We start from the raw sequence: 24318 nt of genomic DNA, 5'->3' as shown, positions 1-24318 counted from the left end.
CACATAAAGACCGCACGCATGCGTGCGAGAGCGTGCACGCGAGGATTTCGGCCAGTTTTAGGTAGATTACATCGGCCGTTAGCCAAACAAGCTAAAGGTTGCTACATTTTGCTACATTAAGCCCCCGATCATAGGGAATAAAACGTTTACGTAATTTTATTCGTTATGATGGCTTTTTTGATTCATTACGTCAATTACGTCAATAGCCATAAGGGGGTTAACTTCTACTCCACTTGGAGAGACAATATTGTACTTTTACTACACTACAATTATTAGAAGCTTTTAGTTACTGTAGATTATTATTATTTCAACACATGCATTGACCACTTCAGCCGTATTATACACTCAAAATATTTGTATACATTGTGAAATGGGACATTCAGAGTGACGCCTACTGAATGGCAAAAAACTACTTTCTGGCCTTGACAGCCCATACACCAAACAGAAAGGTTTGCATTAAACAACGTTAAATGACGTTAAACTCACTAATGCCACTCACTGTGCCACTCGATTTGCCACTCACGTTATGCATTTTTTACATACCCCGTATTGTTTTCCAAAGCAGTCGTAGGAGCGTAACCTTTATTACTGGCTGTTTTTTAACCCCTGCATCAAATTCACATGTATTGGTTGGTGGAACTGTACTGTTGTCTGTTTCTGTCTAAATATGTGTCTGTCTTTCAGTTCCTTTCTCTTTCGATGAAGAGTCGGTCCCTCCACCTCTTCCTCCTACTACTGGGATCAAACTGGGAAGATTCCAGGTAATAATAAATGTATCTTTGGGTTAAAGTGTTAAACTTATTTTGATGCTATATTAAGACATCCCGTATACCTCGTCGTATACCTTTTGTCAAGAAAATGTATTTGGATATGCTGGAATATTTTCCACCAGTGAAGATTCCATTCCATTTAATTTTAGTTGCTAGTGTCGGCCCGTCTTCCAGTGTCCAATGTTTGCCGTTACGTTCTGAAGCCCTGCTGAATTCTTTTCGCAGCTTTCTGTGGTTTTGTTTCAAACTAAATTCTGTGTTATTTCAGTTCTAACGGACCATAGACAGACCCTGTAATGACGAAGCTTACAGTACCAGAGGTGTCTGCCGTATCTTCATATAATAATTGGACTTCACTAATGCTCATAAGATGGCACCATTTCTGTCTCACTCTGACCCCTTTTCCACCGGTTGGTTCCCAATGGGAATCGGTTCAGTTCTTTTAGGATTTTAGTCCATGAGCCAGAGCTCCAAAATTGGTGGGAAAACTATACCCTATATTAAATTGTTTATAGGATCAATACAAGTAAATTAATACATGATAACCCTTCCACAGTAGTAGCTTTATCATATTTTCGACTATTTTGCATATTTTCCTACATAATGCCTCATTTGCATATTTTAAAATGTAAAATTTGTAATACAATAAATCATTGTCTTCGTGTAAGTACTCAATTGGGGAAATTTCATGGTGATAATAATCTAATATAGGTATGGTTTTGCTACACTCAATTCATAATTAACGTTCCAATTTTGGAGCTCTGGCTCATGGACTAAAAACCAAAAAGAACTGAACCGGTTCCCATTGGGAACCAACCGGTGGAAAAGGGGCCTCTGTGTCTCAGAGGTCTGTGGACGGTTTGGACACTTCAGACAAGATTTTAACAAACAATAATATTTCAAAATGCTTACTTTAGTAGGAAGAGAAAGGCTGAAAAGCTGCTTGGAATCCCGCTGTCTTTGGTGGAAAGGTTTCTGGCTGAACTGTCCACATTCCACCAATGGGACAAAGAGTGTGCAGACAGAAATGCTGCTGCCTTATACTGTATTGTGCCCAATATAAGACGACCCCCATTTTTCGACTCATTTGTGGAAAAAGAACATTGAATGTCAAGTAGTCTTCTAGTCCCTGATTATAATACGATCCCGTTTTTTTAATGATATTTCCTTTGGAAATATTCAGCACAATAGGGTAATTCATGCGAGATACTGTGTACAAAGAGGCTCTACGCACGCCTAAAGTCCTTTGTGGCAGTGCCGGCACACGGGAGAAAACTGTAGAGGAGATCTTGAATGAACAACCAATAGCTAGAGTACCAATATTTATTAGGACAGCAGGTAAGACAGGAATATCCTAATTCGCATGATAACCAATTATATGAAGATAAGGTTGCAAATGAGTGAAGTGCTCCTTTAACACATTTAGTACAGGAAGTGCCTTCAAAATAAAGGCTATAGAGTGCCAGAGTTGTCTGATCGCTTTTACTTTGAAAGCCATGAAACAGGAAACACTTGCCTAAAAAAGTTGACTTTACAAAGGGACCTCACATCCCCGATCATCTTAATATACTGTTTTACGCTCCAAAAAGCGTTCATATTTTGCGGGAGAGACGGATGAGGAGCAGAAATTAAGCGCCAGCATATCGATCCATTCATCACCGCGGAGAGCGCCCTGGATTAGGAGATACGAGTCATTCTTTCCGCCGCGCTAACATGGGAGTCAATGACAAGCTAATACCGGTAGTTGCACTGAGCGTTAGCATACGGCAAGCGAAAAGCGAAATGCCAAAAAAGGAAAAATTCTGAATATTCTTATCTCGCCCAGACGTCCTAGGCACCAATATTTCGGGATCCTTATGACGTGCTCACACGTGTTTTGTCTTAATTGTGTTACACGTGTGACTAATCTCTCTCTCTCTCTCTCTCTCTCACCCTGTCTCTCCATGGTCAGGTGTCATTGGCGCCTGAAGTGTGTCCAGTCCAGCGTCCGTCGTGCACAGAATCCTCCACTACCTCATCGTCCTCGTCCTCCACGTCCTCGTCGGCTCCTTCCAGTCCAGACAACACGCTGCACAGGAAGCCCTGTGATGTCACACTGACCAGGACGCCGCCCTCGCCTCCTCTGAGAGGAAGTGACGTGGTGGACGGACCCCCCGCTCGGCCCCCCGGCCCCCAGCCCACCGTCATCGGACGCTTCCAGGTACTGCTTCCTGTCTGTATAGGGGTGTAAACACTTCCAAGTAGTTGATTTAACACATACATTTTTTTTTTTTACCGATTCTAACCCATTCTGACCTGAGATCAGATTTAAAAAAAATGTCTATTACATCCTGACAGTTTCATTATTAACCCATTCTGACCTGAGATCAGATTATAAAACATTCTTAGATTTTTCAAAAATAGCAGATCTTCAAGCTCGTAGCGCGCCACCGAGTGGCGCGCTATGAGCTTGAAGATCTGCTATTTTTCAATAGCTAAAGCATAACACAATGCTAACACCAAAAGGGGTTCCTGCCCAGAATGGGCTAATAAAATTATTACCACCGTTATATGACACCCTTATATGACAAATCATAATGTGACCAAATTTGACTGAGGGACTGTGTTTTTTTTTCAAGGTTTTTGAAAGGTTCACTTCTGTGGTCTCTAACATTACACCTAGCTACATGTTTAAGCATTTATTTCATATTTACATGTCGATTTCAGCACTTATTTCAGACTAGTATGTGAAGAGTCTGCCTGTGCTATTAACTCATCTGGTGAAAAGCTGCTATTAAAGGTATATTCAGTGATTTCACTTAATTCAAATAACACTTATTTTTTTGTTTTGTTGTGATAATCCTCTCTACTATAGAGTGTGCTGACCATATAAGGAGTTCCTGCCTGTCCCCAGTTAACCCCTGGGGGTCAAAAAACCTTAGGTTTCGTTTTTGGCTCTCTATCCTGATTGGATGAAAGCTTTGGGTCCCAAGGCAAAAACGAAACCTACGGTTTTTTGAGTGAAATGACTGAATATACCTTTAACTCATTTTGAAAAAAAGTTTTTCTCCTCTGGTGAAAAGCTGGAATTTGCGCGATGGCAGGCTCTCAGTCAAATCTGGTCACATATAGGGCTAATCGATGTAGTCGATTAGGACCTACTTTTGAATGGAAATGACGATCGGATGACAGCTTCCGTCTTGGCTTTCAGTAGATGTACAGTAGTTCCAGACTCTACTGTATATACAGCATTCAGAGATTGTGGAATAGTTGTCCGGCTACGCAAAACGAATGGCACAATGGAACTTGTGCAGATTGTATCCAGCATAATACAAAAAAGCAGGGGGTATATATAAAATCACGGTGACATGTGCATGGTAGGTTTAAAAGTAATGAAAAGGAGGCATCAGGTACAGAAACGCAACAAATCGCTGGTATGGGATCACGGTTTCACGTTGCATGTGAATGTTCTCCTGTCTTCCCTTCCTTCATTCTTTGGCTCGCTTGTCGCTCTTTCATTCCAGGTCATCACCAAGCCGGAGGCCCGCGTCGGCCGCTTCTCCGTCAGCCGAGCGCAGGAGCTGAGCGCCGGGGCCGGGCAGCTGCATCCACCCCAGGCTGCCGCTAACGGGGCTGCTGGAGCAGAGAGTAAAAACAAACCCAGCGCCTACGTCAGTCAGAACAGCATCAGCTCCTACGTCAGTCAGAACAACCGCACCTCCTCCGCCAGCAGCGACGACGACTCCGAGTTTGAGGACGAGGCCTTCAAGATGGAGGTGAACCGCCTCCGAGAAAAGTAGGTCCTTCTCTTCTCTTCTCTCCTCTTCTCTTCTCTCCTCTTCTCTTCTCTTCTCTTCTCTTCTCTTCTCTTCTCTTCTCTCCTCTCCTCTCCTCTCCTCTCCTCTCCTCTCCTCTCCTCTCCTCTCCTCTCCTCTCCTCTCCTCTCCTCTCCTCTCCTCTCCTCTCCTCTCCTCTCCTCTCCTCTTCTCTTGTGTCCATCAGAGCAGTTTCTCTTCTTGGCCGCATTCCACTTCTGTCTGTATGTCGTAATGATGATCATATTTAAATGAATATTTAAGGGCTATTTTCATTATTTCTCTCGTCTGTCTGTCCGTCCCATGTCAGACACATGCGTGAGCTCCAGGCGCTGCACAGCAAACAGAGAGAGGAGATTGACGGTCTGTTCACCAAGCTGGGGAAGGTAATTATGATAATAACTAGAAAGGTCATTTCAGTGACAGAACACAATCCCCGCCAGGATTAATTAAAGAATGATTACTATATCCCAGGATATCCACCCGTTCAACCCTTATTTTGAAGATCCAAAACACCGGAACCGGATGTTGACTGAATGGTGTGTGTGTGTGTGTGTGTGTGTGTGTGTGTTGTCGGATCGGTTGTTGAAGATTCACTAGCTGATGAGTAGTACAGGCCGGCGCCATTACTGCGACTGCTAGGCTCTGTGCAATAAGCGTTGTTTTGACCAGAAATGCCACCTGGGATTTGGAGTCTAAAGCCACTGAAAGTGTGTGCAATCAAGATGGCGCACTCCAGTCTTATGGCCAGATAGCCATCGGAAGCTAATGTGAGTAGCCTTTCCACTAGATCGGATCAAAACATTTTATACAACTGAATTAACTAGCCTACTTATTTTGGTGCTTGTCGCTTGCCGACAATTAACATAGGCTACGTTTTATGACAATTAACATAGGCTACGTTTTATGACAATTAACATAGGCTACGTTTTATGACAATTAACATAGGCTACGTTTTATGACAATTAACATAGGCTACGTTTTATGACAATTAACATAGGCTACGTTTTATGACAATTAACATAGGCTACGTTTTATGACAATTAACATAGGCTACGTTTTATGACAATTAACATAGGCTACGTTTTATGACAATTAACATAGGCTACGTTTTATGACAATTAACATAGGCTACGTTTTATGACAATTAACATAGGCTACGTTTTATGGCAATTAACATAGGCTACGTTTTATGACAATTAACATAGGCTACGTTTTATGACAATTAACATAGGCTACGTTTTATGGCAATTAACATAGGCTACGTTTTATGACAATTAACATAGGCTACGTTTTATGACAATTAACATAGGCTACGTTTTATGGCGGGGAAACTGTTGCAGAAACTGTTGCTGAATCTCTGGTTGCTACATTTTACTCACTTTAGTTACTTTTTACTCACTTTTGTTACTTTTAAGTATTTTCCCTCAGCTAAGTTACTTTTTACTCAGTTAAGTAAACCAGTACTTTTGCTTAGTGTGTGTGTGTGTGTGTGTGTGTGTGTGTGCGTGCGTGCGCACGAAGGTAAAATAAGTTGTTGCTGTGGGGTACATGTCCGCCCCTCCGGGCTATGGGATGCATATGTGTAAAAGCTATGCAGCCGCAAACAACTTAAAATGCTATAAGTGCTATATAATACCTGTATTAATTGTTATCATTGGAAATGGATTTTTCAATGCAATATTGCAATACTGGTCTGTTTATTTTCATTTAATACAATCCGATGTGACTTTAGTGTTTCATGAATGGGCTGTCGAGGGAGGGTAGAGCGATGCGTTGTGAGCTTGTAGATCGCCTTGTTTCATCTGATCGGTGTCACCATGTCATTATTCGGACGGCCCATTATGCCGACGACGTTATCTTTGTCCGCCTGGCCCCATTATCATGGGCGGAGCTTGAGGGGGTTCAGGGTTTTTTTTTTTAACTTAACTTCTGGCTTCTGACTGTAGTTTGTAATCATCTCTCTTATCATGATATGATGACTCGCTGTATGGCTGTAGTGCATGTGTGTATGTGTGTGAGCTGCTGTACTACCTAAATAACTCATTTTTAGGGGTTAGGGCATTATAAAAACGCTAAAATAATAAAATAAAGGTCAAAAAGGTGTCGTTGGCCAAGCAGTCGCACCCCCAGGCGTCAAGTTCAAGCTCCGCCTATGCCCATTATAACTAACTCTAGTATCCCTAACCCAAGGCTCTGATAGAAGAAGGCATAACTAACCCTATCCCTAACCCAAGGCTATGATGGAAGAAGGTACAGACAGTCCATACGCATCCATTGACACGCTTGGGAGGCAAAACTGGAACCAGAAGTTCGGTGACAAATACATTGGAGTCAATGAGAGCCGGCTGGACCAGCTTGTGAACAAATGCTATATCTGAACGATCGTGTCCGTTGTCAGTTAATCGGTTCAGGAATATAAAGGAAGACATATCACAGGTTGTTATAATTATACAGTGTACACATCCAAAAGAAACACAGCAGGAAACAATGTGTCTTCTTTTACTTTCCTGGGCCGAGTATTTTTTACAAAGGTCGCAGTTTGTTTATAAGCTGGTCCACCTGGCTCTCATTGAGTCCAATGTATTCCACCGAACTCTCGGCTGCAGTTTTCCTCCCAGTGTCCCAATGCGACGAATCTGCCGGCTGGAATTGCTGGATAGCGGGGAAAAAATATCTGTACCTTCCTTTTATTTACCTTGCCCTAACCCTAACCCTAACCTGTGTGTGTGGTAGGAGTTCCGTTGGTGCTTTCTTGGATCCAATTCTACACTGGTAAGTAATAGGTGCTACATATTCGTTGCTTGACTTGGGGGGTGACCTTTAACTGCGTGGGCTGTTGGGAGGCATAGAGTTATAATATATCTAGAGACCCCCCCCCCCCCCCCCCCCACCGCTATTAAATTAAATAGAAGTTGCTCAGTGGTGTTTTGAAGGACCCGGAAGACTGACGAAGTCTTCCGGGTAGTACCCCTCGAGCGTTGATCTGATTGGTTGGGTCCTGTGATAGTGCCCCTCGCGCTGTTCTTGTGGTACCTCTACGTCACGAAATTCATCCATGAATTGAACCTGGGCCCGGCCCGCCTGCAGTTCCAGTTTTGACCACTGGCTTCCACGTTGCCCAACCGTTCTGGGCCCTTATTGGCAGGACAGTACGTACTAGTAGTATGACCTTGGACCTCTGACCCTGTCTTCAGGTTCCTCCCGTGGCAGTTGTTCCTCCAATGATTGTGTTAGCCAATCGGAGGAGACGACCCACCAAGAGCAAGTCCTCCAAGTCCTCAAGAACCAGTTCTACACAAACCAGCAAGAGTCCTCAACAGCCAGGTACCCTGACCCCTTAGCCTATGACCTTGAAGCTCTGTCCTGTCTTTCTTTTACTTGATTTAACACCTAGCATGTCTGAAATAAATTCACTCCTACTCAGTCGGCTGAAAGGTCAGGATGACCGTGTTTTTCGTGCGATTTGTTTGGCCACTCTCTCCCCCACTCGTCTAATGATCTTCACACCTCCCGACAGCTGGAGACGGCATTGTTCAAGCCTGCGTTCCATTTCCAACTAATTAAATCATATATGTTTGGCTGGTTAACTTGGAATTGGTTTACTATTTTGATAAGATAATAGGAATAGGAATACAATGATTATTTATTATCCATGATGAGGGATGTTATTGAATGCTCGGTTAGACCGACTGACATTTCCTTTCCATGGAGCAAGAATTCTTGCCGATGCGATTCTAAATAAAAATTACGATTCTAAATCATTCCAACGAGATAGACCTACAGAACCTCTAAATGTTGTGTCAGTCAAAAGAACAGTTCTGCCCGTAAACTTTTTCTGCAAGCGACGCGGAACTGAATTCACTTCTGCCGGCCTGCACGCACATCTTTCTTTTTTTCCCTCTCTTATAAATAAATTCTTCTTCTAAATGTTACAACTAATTCCTCATGTGTATACAACATGTAGGCTACTCACAACATGCAAAATCGGTCAGAAAGACTGCTCCGACGTGCTAGTGTTAACCCATTCTGACCTGAGATCAGATTCTAAAAATGTCTATTACATCCTGACAGTTTCATTATTAATCCATTCTGACCTGAGATCAGATTCTAAAAGTGTCTTCGATTTTTCAAAAATAGCAGACCTACAAGCTCGTATCGCGCCACTCGGTGGCGCGATATGAGCTTGTAGATCTGCTATTTTTCAATAGCTAAAGCATAACATGATGCTGACACCAAAATGGGTGCCCGTTCAGAATGGGTTAAGCCTCCACCCTCCTCTCCCCTTCTCCCCTCACCTTCTGTCCTCTTCCCTCGTCTCCTACCCTCTTCTCCTCTCCAGGCAGTACGATATCCGCTCAGAGCGTCCCCTCCATGTACCCCGGCCAGACCACTCTGTTGGCCCCAGCGGGGCTAGCCCATTCAGGGAGCAGCTCTCTGCTCCAGCCCCTGAAACCTTGTCCCTCCTCCGGGGACAACCTGGGCTCGGCCTACACCAGCGACGCCGGGCTCTCCGTGCCCAGCCTGGGCGCTCCCACTACAGGTAAGGCTGACCACGGCGAGTCCCCGGCTCCCACTGGGGCCACAGGGGGGACTGAAGAGAGTCAAGAGACTGAAGAGAAAGTTAACTAAATATAGTAGTAATCTACGTGTGCACAATATGGTCTTTTTTAATTGTGCTGCAAAACAGATGAATGCATTCCTGTATTTACGATGTGTTCTCCGTGTTGAGCTCAGCTGGTGTAAATCTCCAAAATACAGGTGCATGTAAAAACATGTGCATGTAAACAATTCTACGCACGCACGCACGCACACACACACACACACACACACACACACACGTAAATACAGATGTGCATGTAAACTAATAAAGAGGAAACTGTCTGCCGGTTTAAACACTACTCTGATTCTATTTGGATCTGTTTATCCATCTCTCTCTGTCTCTGTCTGCCTGTCTGTCTGTGCGACGCCGACTGTTGTAATCTGTTCCTCTACTATCTATGTCTCTTCTCTTATTGCCATTCTCCGCTTGCCGTTGTCTGTCTGTCTCTCTTTCCCTGTTTTTCTCCTCTCTCCTCTCCTGTCCTCTCCACTCCAGGCTGTGTAGGGTTCAGCTGGGGTTCGGAGCGTCTGCCGTGCAAGCCGACAGGAAGGAGGACACGCTTCCTCAGTACGCCCTGCTTGGCTCTTTGTGTGTAACGCTTAATTCCTTCCCCCATCTCTTCTTTGTGTTCTATTCTCGTGTGTAACGCTTAATTCCTTCCCTTTCTTTTGTTCTGTCTATGGATCTTTTCTTTACTCCCGCTTTGTTCTCCTTCTCTCCATTAACCCATTCTGACCTGAGATCAGATTCATACGAGGGTTTCCGCCGGACACACACTGGTCTGATGAACCCATTCTGACCTGAGATCAGATTCTAAAAATGTCAGTCGTTCTTCGATTTTTCAAAAAATAGCAGACCTACAAGCTCGTAGCGCGCCACTCGGTGGCGCGCTATGAGCTTGTAGATCTGCTATTTTTAAATAGCTAAAGCATAACATGATGCTGACACCAAAATGGGTGCCCGGTCAGAATGGGTTAAGTCTCATTGTCTTCATTTTCTTCTTATATAGAACAACCAGCTCCATCCATCCATCAATCAAATTTTTTATTACTTTACTCCTTCTTTGTTTTGTTTTCAAACTTTTCTACTTTCCTACTGTGTAATTTTTTTCCTTTCCATTTTCTTCCTCTTCCCTTTTAGACTGTATTCCCTCATTCTGCCACACATCAGACCACGTTAGCGTCACGCTAGCTCCTCTGTCAACTCATCATCACCACATCATAATAGAATCAAACATTCCCTCACTGCACACTAGCACCCCACCCTCACCATGAGAAGTGTTCTAACCTCCCATCACCACACCTATAGATTAATTTTATACTCATTGTTTATTTCTGTAATTTATGACTCACTGGTTATTCCTTTATTCATTGTTTTGTTTGTTTTTACTTAGATGTAGTTTATATTAAAATGTTTTACTGTTATAAAATATTCTGCATTAAGTGCTGGATATTATTAGGTATGTGTAAGTACATGGAAATTAAGCCATTAAAGCCGGGGGAAGCATCCGAGCGTTGGCTATTCAAAAATAGCAAATATACATAAAAGCTTGCAGCGCGCTACGAGCTTGTACATATTTTTGATTTTTTTTTTTTTAAACTTCAATGATTTTGAATTACGAAAAGGTTTAACTAATGATTCAGAAAGGTCTTTGTAGAATTGGCCTCTGGTCTAAATGCCTTAATTCTGTCTAGTGATTAGCCTTGGCTGATCTCTGATCAGTTACCATTACAGGCATCTATTACATGTCATTACACATACCATAATATGACACGTTGCCATGGTTACACAACCCAGATAGAAGGTGCTTCTGAGCCCTCTGCAGCTCAACCCCTCCTCTCCTCTCCTCTCCTGGCTCCTTTCCTTCCTCCCTAACCTTCCATCCCTTATCTCCCGAGGCGAGAGACAGCTGGGTCTCAGAGCTCCATGTGAAACCAACGGCTTCATGCAGTGTATGACACTGTGTGTACATGAACCAGACTGATGAACTGAACATTTAAATTAACTTATATAAGTCTTATACATTATTAAAACTAGTCCATAGCCGTTTGGAGATTATGACAAACCCAATCCCTCTGTCTCTCTAATGGGTGTCCCCCTGTGGCACACCCGTGATGCCATTTATTATGGTTTGGCAATGAGTTTAGGTACTCCGATCAAGCGCATCAGTCCCAACCATAGGGACTCCGAATCTCCCGTACCTAAACAGCACGTCCAAAAGGACAGGCTGCGGTAGCTGTGGTGGAGGAGGGTGAGACAGGCGGTAGCTGTGGTGGAGGAGGGTGAGACAGGCGGTAGCTGTGGTGGAGGAGGGTGAGACAGGCGGTAGCTGTGGTGGAGGAGGGTGAGACAGGCGGTAGCTGTGGTGGAGGAGGGTGAGCAGCAAAACTTTAGCATACGGCAGCGCAGCAGAATCGGCAGCAGCAAGCAAGCAAGCAGGAGAAGGAGGAGGGGTGCAAACCCTTCCAGTTTAAATAGCCAGTATGAAGATGGAGTGAGTGTGTGATTGGCTGAGTGAACCATGTGAGTGAGAACTTAATGCTGAGGCCCAATTAACGGCCCAATTAACGCCGGCAGCAACTGGAGGCAACAACGGAGGTTTCCTGACTGAACTTGCTCTGCGCATGTCTGTGACCGTTTTAGCATCCATCGTTAGCCTCCGGTGGCTCCCATGGTGTGTATAGTTAAACATTAATTCGAGGTCGCGCTATCCATAATAATAGTTCGAGCGGCACTAGCCTCGCGTTACCGCCTATGGTAACGGGAGGGAATGGGTAGCAATGGGTAGATTCCCAATCAAAGTACAAACAATTCGGCATCACGGATTTTGTAGAGATCGATTAACTCATTAACTCTGCTTTGAGTGTGTTGAGAGCAGTTGCATTGGGGAGGAAGCTCATTCGTATCATTTTAGCTCGGTCTCATAACTCTATTTGGTACAATGCTGCTCTGCCCCAGAATATAAATCGAAATTGGGTGCAGTCAGTCGTGAGGCAGGGTTGGTTTCATTGAAACCTTTTATTTCTCGAAAAGAACATTGGGGTTTTAGCCTAATTTGCAATGCTGTTGAGATTACAAACAAGTTCAACAATTCAAACTCCTATATAACTCACACCTGTTATGAGAAAAGACATTTAAATAAATAGTACAAAAACACAAAGCAGAAAGAGATTAAAAATTATAATAATCAGACCCGTCTGAAGTGAGTGGTACTGTACTGTACTGTACTGTACTGTACTGTACTGTACTGTACTGTACTGTACTGTACTGTACTGTACTGTACTGTACTGTACTGTACTGTACTGTACTGTACTGTACAATCCCTCCTCCCTGGCCTGTGTGTGTCTGTGTGCTAGGCTGTGCAACAGTGACACTTGGTGGTGAACAAACGCTATAACGCTATTTTCATGCTGGGACACAGCCAGGGACACAGCCACACACATAGCTTTCTATAGTAGTGGTTGCACCGCTCAGGGACACACATAGCTGTCTGTAGTAGTGGTTAGGGACACAGCCACACACATAGCTGTCTATAGTAGTGGTTGCACCGCTCAGGGACACACATAGCTGTCTATAGTAGTGGTTAGGGACACAGCCACACACATAGCTGTCTATAGTAGTGGTTAGGGACACAGCCACACACATAGCTGTCTATAGTAGTGGTTAGGGACACAGCCACACACATAGCGGTCTATAGTAGTGGTTAGGGACACAGCCACACACATAGCTGTCTATAGTAGTGGTTAGGGACACAGCCACACACATAGCTGTCTATAGTAGTGGTTGCACCGCTCAGGGACACACATAGCTGTCTATAGTAGTGGTTAGGGACACAGCCACACACATAGCTGTCTATAGTAGTGGTTAGGGACACAGCCACACACATAGCTGTCTATAGTAGTGGTTAGGGACACAGCCACACACATAGCTGTCTATAGTAGTGGTTAGGGACACAGCCACACACATAGCTGTCTATAGTAGTGGTTAGGGACACAGCCACACACATAGCGGTCTATAGTAGTGGTTGCACCGCTCAGGGACACACATAGCTGTCTGTAGTAGTGGTTGCACCGCTCAGGGACACACATAGCGGTCTGTAGTAGTGGTTAGGGACACAGCCACACACATAGCGGTCTATAGTAGTGGTTAGGGACACAGCCACACACATAGCGGTCTATAGTAGTGGTTAGGGACACAGCCACACACATAGCGGTCTATAGTAGTGGTTAGGGACACAGCCACACACATAGCGGTCTATAGTAGTGGTTAGGGACACAGCCACACACATAGCGGTCTATAGTAGTGGTTAGGGACACAGCCACACACATAGCGGTCTGTAGTAGTGGTTAGGGACACAGCCACACACATAGCTGTCTATAGTAGTGGTTAGGGACACAGCCACACACATAGCGGTCTGTAGTAGTGGTTAGGGACACAGCCACACACATAGCTGTCTATAGTAGTGGTTAGGGACACAGCCACACACATAGCGGTCTATAGTAGTGGTTAGGGACACAGCCACACACATAGCCGTCTGTAGTAGTGGTTGCACCACTCAGGGACACACATAGCTGTCTGTAGTAGTGGTTGCACCGCTCAGGGACACACATAGCGGTCTGTAGTAGTGGTTGCACCGCTCAGGGACACACATAGCGGTCTGTAGTAGTGGTTGCACCACTCAGGGACACACATAGCTGTCTGTAGTAGTGGTTGCACCGCTCAGGGACACACATAGCTGTCTATAGTAGTGGTTGCACCGCTCAAAAACAGTCACATACCGAATAGTGAGACATGGAATGGAGTTTGTATCATGGTTTGCACTTTGCAGTCATGTTGTAATTTAATTTAATTATACACTTGTCAGCAAGTTTCTGGTTCCACAAGGAGCTGCATTAATGTCACTCTTGACTGTTTCTGATGTTATCAGGCCATTAGTATTAAACTTGTTTTTCTATCCGTTGAAAATTAATCAAATCATGAAGGCTACCTTTTTAACCCATTCTGACCTGAGATCAGATTCATACGAGGTTTCCACCGGACACACACTGGTCTGATGAACCCATTCTGACCTGAGATCAGATTATAAAAAATGTCAGTCGTTCTTCCGATTAAAAAAAAAATAGCAGACCTACAAGCTCGTATCGCGCCACTCGGTGGCGCGATATGAGCTTGTAGATCTGCTATTTTTAAATAGCTAAAGCATAACGTGATGCTAACACCAAAATGGGTTCCCGTTCAGAATGGGTTAAAGTGGGATTTTAATTAATATAATTATAATTACTGTTGCGAACTTCTAATTACTTGCGACCCAGTTCTGCTGTGGCCCACATGAGCTGTACAGAGGACCTCAGAAACATCTCAGAACCAGGGTTTGGTCACCCAAGCAGTGGATTCAGCATGTATTTATACAAGTATAATTACAACCCAAATGAATCCTAATAATAATGGATTCCATCTTTATAGTGATTTTCTATGCACTACGTGCCTACTCAAAGCGCGTTAGAGTGGTCCATTCATTCATACATTGGGAATCCTAACACATAATGTCCTAAATTTCATGTCGATGGTCTTTTTTTTTTTTACGCAAACATTACATTTTAAGTTAAATATTTCTGAAAAAGAAGGGACTCCCACACACTGTCTTCAAATGCAGTGAAACGGCTTTATAGGGAACCAGCAATGTTATCGGCCTATACAGCCTTCATCAGGCTATCTATATTATCTTCATAAAGATAATATAAGATAGCCTGGTTGTCCTACTACGCACCCGTCGCTTGTAGGTGTGCAAAAGCCTTGCTTTTTAATATATTATATAATATTTCTAAAAGTATAAAGCATGAATGTGGACTACTGTGAGCATGCATACAAAATCTAGTGCTGATCGGTCCAGCTTCAGCAGTTTGTGAGGTTAGTTCGGGGACACAAACACACACGTAAACAAAAATAAAATATATTTTGGGGTCCATAAGGTTAGCAGGCTTGTGATGTGACATGCCCCACCCCCCTGGAAGGCAGCCATCTTTAGTCACATGCTCCGTTGAAGGCCAATACGAATTTTGCTGTGTGTCAATGTGAGTGACCCAACCCTGCGTTACTGTTTGTTTGTGTACGTTAAAGAACTCATAGTCCCAGGATGCATTGTGTATGCTTGATGGGGTTTGTGGGGGGCTTTAACTCTGACTCTCTCCGTAAATCGTACAATCAACAGGGAAGATGGTGAAAAAGGTCTGCCCCTGCAACCAGCTCTGTAGTAACTATCTCTCTTTTTGGCCTTTTCAACCATCCATCCATCCCTCTCTCTCTCTCTGTCCCTCAATCCATCCTGCCACTTACCTCCACCACCCTAATACCCGATTTATACTTGGTTACACAACTAAGTATAACTCCTATATGTCCTGCTGCCCCATCAACCTCCTTTTATTTAGACTCTGACCCCTTGTCAGGTTTGAGGTCAATTCAGTTCAGTTACTTGTGGTTGGTGTGTTGTTACCAAGAGACATAATGTATGTAGACAATGGCCACTGGATGGTATGTCAAAGATGCCGCCATATTATGTCTGGCATTTGTTTTGTAACAAAGCAAAGCACATAAGTCATCTGGGCCATGATGATTTTAATGTATGGATAGCTCTCCTGCCTCAGTGGACATACGTGCACCAGGCGGTGTGGCTTATGGTTAGCACGTTGATACATCGCTGCGATCGTTATATATAATATGATTAATATCTACTGTATGTCCTTAGCAGCGTTACCAAAACGACTTCCAGAACAGCAGATGTACTCTGTTAACCCATTCTGACCTGAGATCAGATTCTAAAAATGTCTATTACATCCTGACAGTTTCATTATTAATCCATTCTGACCTGAGATCAGATTCTAAAAGTGTCTTCGATTTTTCAAAAATAGCAGACCTACAAGCTCATATCGCGCCACTCGGTGGCGCGATATGAGCTTGTAGATCTGCTATTTTTCAATAGATAAAGCATAACATGCTAACACCAAAATGGGTGTCCGGTCAGAATGGGTTAACTGAAACCAAGCAGAACTATACATTATGTTTCAACAATATTTATATATCTTATATTCAATTCTTTGTTCTTAACGTATTATCTAATACAAAATAACTATTTGAAATCCCTGACTGAATTGAAATCAGGTTTGTCCAAACATTCCCATAAAATTCCACATATCTCTGCTGTCGGGGAGAAACCAACTCCAAAATGTTAATTTTTTCATAAAATCTTATGTTTTTAAAACCATGGAATACTGCCTCATCAATATTGACTATATACTGTCAATTACTTGCATGAGAGGTGGAGATGTGGTGGAGTTAGCTGCTTTAGCAGACAGTTTGAGGGTCCATTGGAGTTAAGAGATCCAAAAAAAAATGCAAAAATGGAGTTAGGTGGTTTCCTCCCGACAGCAACGATATTCTTTATCCCATTCTGAACTGAGATCAGATTCATACGAGGTTTCCACTGGACACACACTGGGTCTGATGAACCCATTCTGACCTGAGATCAGATTCTAAAAATGTCAGTCGTTCTTCGATTTTTCAAAAAATAGCAGACCTACAAGCTCGTATCGCGCCACTCGGTGGCGCGATATGAGCTTGTAGATCTGCTATTTTTCAATAGCTAAAGCATAACATGATGCTAACACCAAAATGGGTGCCGGGTCAGAATGGGTTATAAACAATGAACATACATATACATACAGTAGCAGCCTACACACACACGCATGCACGCACGCGCGGGCATGCATACACTCATACGCGCACACACACTCACACACCATAATACCCATGATATTGGCTCGCCCCCCCTCCCTTTCCTTAGCATGGCTTGCTGTCTGGACTACATTTCCCAGAATTCCATGCTGCTGCACACAGTCACGACTTGGACTCCCCCCCCCCCCCCCCCCACACACACACACACAAACACACTTTTATTTTCCTCCATTTTATTTACCATGACACAGCAGAACGTAGCTTATAACAGCAGTGTATAGTTTACAGAGGCTTAATTACATGTACGTTTATCTAACAAGATCTAACATTTAAATAATGAGTGTTAACACATTGCCACAGTTCTCCGAAGTGTCAAAATATCTGTTATAAACTTACCACCTGACTATATGTTTTAGAACAGAATAGAACCTCTAAAGGCACGAACATGTTTGAGAACAACTGATTTATAAATCAGTGGCTCTCAACCTGGGGGGGGGGGGAGGGTCCCAGGCCCAGATGACAATTTAAGGACTTTATGGACCTTTTTCTTATTTTTTTAAGGTATTAAGGTATTAAATGGGTGTACATGGCTTGATGCCTGTCAAAATGGGGGTCCTTGAAATTCAAAAGGTTGAGAATCACCAGTAATTCTGTGTATTTGGCCACCGACCCCCATATGAAAATATTATGAGCCAATGGAGGGACCCCCGTAAGAGAAGATTTGAGTTGTAATTTTTATTCCACATTCTTTTCAAGATTATTCTAACCCTTTTTTTTTTAAATAGCATGGTGACACGCTCACGGCGTGTCACCAGTGCTTTCTGATGTTGTTTTATGAACACATTTTGATGGGGACCCCTGGGGACCCCCTCAAGGACTGGATGCCAATTAGAGAATCAGTGGAAGAGACTGAAAACAGTCAGCAGGTCAGCATGGCTGTTTGGAGAAGAGCACAGCTCCATCTAATGGCCAGAGAATGAACTGCAGTTTCGAGTCAACAACACACGCCACAGTTTGGAATGTGCATCATCTCATCTGCCCTGCAAAGGCAAACTGCAGTAACGATGTCACGTGTTTTAAGCCATTCTGACCTGAGATCAGATTCATACGAGGTTTCCACTGGACACACACTGGTCTGATTAACCCATTCTGACCTGAGATCAGATTCTAAAAATGTCAGTCGTTCTTCGATTTTTCAAAAAATAGCAGACCTACAAGCTCGTATCGCGCCACTCGGTGGCGCGATATGAGCTTGTAGATCTGCTATTTTTCAATAGCTAAAGCATGACGCCGACACCAAAATGGGTGCCCGGTCAGAATGGGTTAAACCATGCTCTGACTGTGACACGAAGAATGTGGGATTAATATTGAGTGAAGTAATATGCATTAAATGCTGCTAAATGTCATTATAAATGACTACCCAGTACTGCTGCTTTGCTTTGTGGGACAGAGGCATCATGTTTACAGTACACAGCATGAGGCAGTGGTTCTCAAAGTGGGGTCTGGGGACCCCCAAAGGGTCCTCGACGGGGGTCCCAGCGGGTCCCCAGTTTGAGATCCAGTAGCATAATTGATCATAATAAACTAAAAGGTTCATTCAAATATGAATCTGTTTTCGTATTTGTAATCATTCTTTCTCCATCTCGCTCGCTCTCTCTCTCTCTCTCTCTCTCTCTCTCTCTCTCTCTCTCGCTCACTCCTCTCTCTCACCCTCTCTCACTCTCTCTCCCTCCCCCCCCCCTCTCTCTCTCTCCCTCTCTCACCCTCTCTCTCTCCCCCTCTCCTCTCTCTCTCCCCCTCACCCTCTCTCACCCTCTCTCTCTCCCCCTCTCCCTCTCTCACTCTCTCTCCCTCCCCCCCCTCTCTCTCTCTCCCTCTCTCACCCTCTCTCACTCTTTCTCCCTCCACCCCCCTCTCTCTCTCTCCCTCTCTCACCCTCTCTCTCCTCTCTCTCTCCCCCTCACCCTCTCTCACCCTCTCTCTCTCCCCCTCTCCTCTCTCTCTCCCCCTCACCCTCTCTCACCCTCTCTCTCTCCCCCTCTCCCTCTCTCACCCTCTCTCCCTCTCTCACTCTCTCTCCCTCCCCCCCTCTCCCTCTCTCACCCTCTCTCACTCTCTCTCCCTCCCCCCCCTCTCTCTCTCTCCCTCTCTCACCCTCTCTCACTCTTTCTCCCTCCACCCCCCTCTCTCTCTCTCCCTCTCTCACCCTCTCTCTCCTCTCTCTCTCCCCCTCACCCTCTCTCACCCTCTCTCTCTCCCCCTCTCCTCTCTCTCTCCCCCTCACCCTCTCTCACCCTCTCTCCCTCTCTCACCCTCTCACCCTCTCTCACTCTCTCTCTCTCCCCCCCCCCCCCCCCCCCCCTCTCTCTCTCTCCAGGGACTACCAGCACCACTGCAGTGGGCGCCCTGAGTGTGTCAGGTGGTCATCATGTGGGTTCCCAGTCTCTGTCCACCAGTGCGTCAGCCCCGCCCCCCCACCCCAGGAAAGGGACCTTCACCGACGACCTGCACAAACTGGTGGACAACTGGGCACGAGACGCCATGAACCTCTCGCAGGTGAGACGCACAGCTGTTCTAGGGTCAGCGAGCTATGAAGACCTCCTGCTTCCACAGACATTGATTGATTGATTGATTGAAATATTTATTAACAGTTTGCAGAATTACAGTACATTTCAAGCACAAACTCAATACAAAGACTGTTTGTATTGACTGTTCCACTGTGAGTGGACGACCCAATTAAGCTTTAAACTTGTTTACAAGAGGGTCCACCATGTTCAATTCATCAAAACATTTAGAGACGTACAAATAGACACTTCTATATAGTCAAAGAACATAACAGGAATTCATCATAATGGAGGTAAAAAGGGAAAATATACATATACAGTGAGGGAAAAGGAATGGCAGCCGTCCGTAAGTGCCCTTTGAGAGCGGTTTTGAAGGAGTCAAGGGATTCACATGTCTTAATGACTGTTGGTAGGGCGTTCCACATTTTGGTGGCATAGGATCGAAAATAATTTAGTCCCTTGTTTGACATAATGGTTTATACTGTACGAGGGTGGGTGGTGGTGCATTAGACAATTTACAAAATAGGCATTTAGCAGACGCTCTTAATCCAGAGCCACTTACATTAAGCAAGAACGAAAAGCATGGCAATACATCACATGCATAAAAAAAGTAGTTATCATGAATCATACGTAAGCTAAGAAACGTAACAGTGGAATATCTATATAATGAACCTATGCATATATACTATATAGTGATATGTCTACATAAAATGCTATATAAGTCTACATAAAATGCTACCTAAGTTACATACATTTGTTGAGCCTTTGCATAGGAGCCTTTGCGTACGCTAGGGCAAGTGCATTAGGAGGCACAGCGTTCCCTTCCACGTCCCTCCGATGTGCAGAAACAACCAGTGCACTACCGCATATACGTACGTGTATATATCGATGTTTGCTTACACTCGTGTCAAGTTAGTTGACCAATCAGAAAGTTGTAAAGGTTTAATGCAGGGAAAAGTGTGTTTTTGTGTTTGCATACATGCACAAAATGGTATGGCCGCCGATGACTATGTTAAACAATCGTGAAATTATTCCAGGGCAAGAGAAGTGCCAAACAGCTGCCACAGACGCAGCCCCAGGGACACAGCTACGAGGTTAGACACACACACACACACACACACACACACACACACACACACACACACACACACACACACACTAACCTTTTTCCACTCATAGTGCAGGACAGTTGAATAGGTAGGTGTTGAATACTGCTGTTCTGTATTGATGGTTTTTCTTGCCTTTGTATTTCTCTATACGACAGTACTTTACGTACTCTGTACCTTAACTGTACCAAGTCTTAACTGCTGCGCTGCCTCTGGGTGACTGAAATTCCCCTGCATGATTAATAAAGGTATCTACTACACACACACACACACTTAGATTTCATTGGTCTCTCTCTCTCTCTCTCCCCCTCCAGGTGGTCCAATCAGCCAATCCAGGCAGGAAGTATTCGGCGGGCCAGCTGTGTCCCGGCAGCGCGGCCGGTGTCTCCTCCTCGTCTCTAACCTCCGGCGGCCGCAAGGGGTCTTTGGTCGACCCCGCCTCCTCCTCCAGCCCCCCGCTGGCCCAGCGCTGGTCAGGGGTCCAGTGGTGCGGCCCCGCCAACCCCACCCACCAGGTCCCGGCGCGACCAGAGTCCCCGCTGACCAGCGCCTCTCAGCCCCTGAGCCCCACCTACGCAGGCACAAAGATCAGCGGGGCGGGAGGCCAGGTCCCAGGCGCTCCGCTCCAGGCTTTCCACCTGACCGGCACGCTGCAGAAGTCCGTCAGCAGCCCCGGGAAGCCAGACCTCAGGACCACATAGCGGCTGTCCAGTCCGCTGCCTGCCTGGAATGGAACAGAGAAGTGGTGTGTGGAAGCGTGCAGGGACATGGGAAAGGACATGACCCGTTTTTAAGGAACAAGGAGATCAGTGTGTCTCCTCATCACCTCTGCTTCTGTCATTGTGTGTGTGTGTGTGTGTGTGTGTGTGTGTGTGTGTGTGTGTGTGTGTGTGTGTGTGTGTGTGTGTGTGTGTGTGTGTGTGTGTGTGTGTGTGTGTGTGTGTGTGTGTGTGTGTTAGCACTGGAGGATCGCCACACACACTCACACATACACCAACAGATTGAACAGTACACACACACACACTTACACTCCTGTAATTGCAAGACTTGACTGTGGTTTTCACAGCCGGAAAAAGAAAAAGAAAAACTGCTGAAGGAGAATGGAGCGTTTTGGACGTTCCAAAAAGGCCAAAGAGGGTTTGACAGGGTTTGGTGTGTGAGATGATGATTCATGGGCTTCCTTGGGGTTCACTTTGTGCCATTGTGTGCTCGCCATTTAATCAAACCCATTTCTGCTTGGAGGGATGCAACAAAAAAAGTGCTATTGCAGCAAGAATGGAGGGATGTGAGAATGTAAGAATGACAAGTGGTTATCCCATTCTGACCTGAGATCAGATTCATACGAGGTTTCCGCCGGACACACACTGGTCTGATGAACCCATTCTGACCTGAGATCAGATTCTAAAAATGTCAGTCGCTCTTCGATTTTTCAAAAATAGCAGACCTACAAGCTCGTATCGCGCCACTCGGTGGCGCGATACGAGCTTGTAGGTCTGCTATTTTTCAATAGCTAAAGCATGACATGATGCTGACACCAAAATGGGTGCCCGTTCAGAATGGGTTATTGGAAGAGCCCCAGTGTCTTTGTCCACTGGTCCGCTAGCCTTATATCTAGCAGTGCTGAACAGATGCATGTGAGCCATGCTGGGCGTTGTAGTACCGCTGCAGTTACTAAGCAGCGACTGAAACCCAGTTCAATGCATGGAGAGCTTAACTAGGAGTTGGAATGTCTTTTTCTCTCAAGTGCTACAAACGCGCTATAAGCTCTCAGTCAACACTGTTGGAAACAATAGAACATCCTTTAAGGTTCAACTGAATAGGATTAAAAGGTCAGCGTTATAGAAAGCTTTATATTTAAAAAGAAAGTTACCTAAGACCTTAAAAAAAGCGAGGCTACAAAGAAAATGTGTCTTTTGTGCCTTTTAAGTTGATCCAGATTCAACTTGAAGCGTTGTAAAGTCAGCACACCAACAGTCTGGAGCACTCTTATCTTCCAACTGAGCAAATTGGCCTCCCCAGTTGAGCACAATATCGGCACACAAAAGCTGTGCTATTAGGTGAGTAGTAGAGTGTGAAGATGGTAGGGTGGAGAGCAGTCAGTTCATAAAACATATTTGCCAGAAATGTGTTGTTCAAATGTTACACGAGCAGAATGTCTCGTAACATCATTGGGTTTGTATTTTTTGTAATTTCTTTGTTTGATTGTACATCGTTTGTGATGGAGGTGAACTGGTTTGTAAACCAGGGTCGCTAATGTAAAGGAGGCTTGGAGTGTTTCAGGACTGATAAGAAGATGAACAACCCTTTGTCTCTTCTCTGTCACTAACCAACGCCTCGGACCCCCTCGAGAGACAACTTGGTGGGAGATGGAAGGGCAGATGTTTGGATGGACAGGGATGGAGAGTCAATAGCGAGAGGGATGTCCGTGTCCTGACAGTGCACTGCTTCTAACAGTGTTGGGGAACGGAGTGGCTCGGCGCACACTTGGATGGTACGCTAAATGTACCCTCGGTAGTGTGGTAGCGTACGGTTTGGATGGTTTTAATTCCTTTTAATTATATTTACCATGGACCCGAGTGCTGAGGAAATTAAACTATATGTTTATCTGAACAGACTAAAGAATTGATAGTGTACTATGACTCCTTAGTAGTGGACTGTGTCCCCTTGGCAGTGTACTAGGTCCCCTTGGCAGTGTACTAGGTCCCCTTGGCAGTGTACTAGGTCCCTTTGGCAGTGTACTAGGTCCCCTTGGCAGTGTACTAGGTCCCCTTGGCAGTGTACTAGGTCCCCTTGGCAGTGTACTAGGTCCCGTTGGCAGTGTACTAGGTCCCTTTGGCAGTGTACTAGGTCCCCTTGGCAGTGTACTAGGTCCCGTTGGCAGTGTACTAGGTCCCTTTGGCAGTGTACTAGGTCCCTTTGGCAGTGTACTAGGTCCCCTTGGCAGTGTACTAGGTCCCCTTGGCAGTGTACTAGGTCCCCTTGGCAGTGTACTAGGTCCCCTTGGCAGTGTACTAGGTCCCTTGGTAGTGTACTTGGTCCTCTACCGTCCGATCACTTACTCACCCGCTCCGTCCAGCCCTCTATCTGTCCCTCCATCTGTCTCCTCACTGTGTTGCCTCTTTGTGTTGCAATAAGAGAAACCTTGTTTAAAATATGTTGCCCGAATAGGTTGAGAATAAAAGTGGCCTTGTTACCGGAATAACAGCAGTCTCTGCACAGCGTTTAGAATGTCGCCAGTGATGATTCCATTTGGTTCTGGTGTTTACTGTTCCGTTTTTTTCCTCATTCGTTTACTTGGGTTTGTTCTGCTTGTTCACCCCCAGTTTGCGTTCTGAAATGCACACAGAGTCACAGACACACGTTACACACAAAACACCTACTGTCGCGCACCTCATCTCAGCTTTTAGTTTATTAAGTACACATTTGTATTATTATCACGTTATTATTGTTACTGTTATGTTGTTTATGAATATCATTATATTTAAAACAAACAGAAACAACAGCAGGCGTTATGTGAACAGAGAGTGTTAGTTTAACTCTTGAGTGTAAAAGTACACCTGTAAGGGTCTATTCTTACACACTCCCATGTGGAAACACTGTGATTCTTCTTTGTTACTATTATTAGAGAAATGTTGTGCGTTTTAGGTGAAAAATAAAATTGACAAAATAAAGATTAAACAGCAATATTTGGAGTCAATTATCTTTCAATTCAATTAAGAATATTTATCTTTTCCAGAAATTTATGAGCCTGCC

General features: G+C 44.7%; 1 protein-coding gene across 2 annotated transcripts in view; it reads left to right on the top strand.

Annotated features, from left to right (window-relative positions):
- The window catches only part of LOC310853533 (serine/threonine-protein kinase WNK1-like), a 144658-nt gene extending 122708 nt beyond the window's left edge, over nt 1-21950 (top strand). For both annotated transcript variants that reach the window (XM_083757915.1, XM_083757914.1), the window contains 10 exons: nt 685-761; nt 2722-2970; nt 4274-4545; nt 4875-4950; nt 7762-7891; nt 8907-9107; nt 15376-15417; nt 19273-19451; nt 20497-20553; nt 20880-21950. In XM_083757915.1, coding sequence (XP_083614041.1) covers nt 685-761; nt 2722-2970; nt 4274-4545; nt 4875-4950; nt 7762-7891; nt 8907-9107; nt 15376-15417; nt 19273-19451; nt 20497-20553; nt 20880-21266 — 1670 coding nt within the window. In that variant the 3' untranslated portion in view covers nt 21267-21950. The remainder of the gene's footprint in view (nt 1-684; nt 762-2721; nt 2971-4273; nt 4546-4874; nt 4951-7761; nt 7892-8906; nt 9108-15375; nt 15418-19272; nt 19452-20496; nt 20554-20879) is intronic.
- The last annotated feature ends 2368 nt before the right edge of the window (nt 21951-24318 follow it).

The sequence above is a fragment of the Protomyctophum parallelum genome (assembly GCF_964188405.1).
Source record: "Protomyctophum parallelum genome assembly, chromosome: 22".
NCBI lineage: Eukaryota > Metazoa > Chordata > Actinopteri > Myctophiformes > Myctophidae > Protomyctophum > Protomyctophum parallelum.
This window is presented reverse-complemented; position numbering and strand designations above follow the sequence as displayed.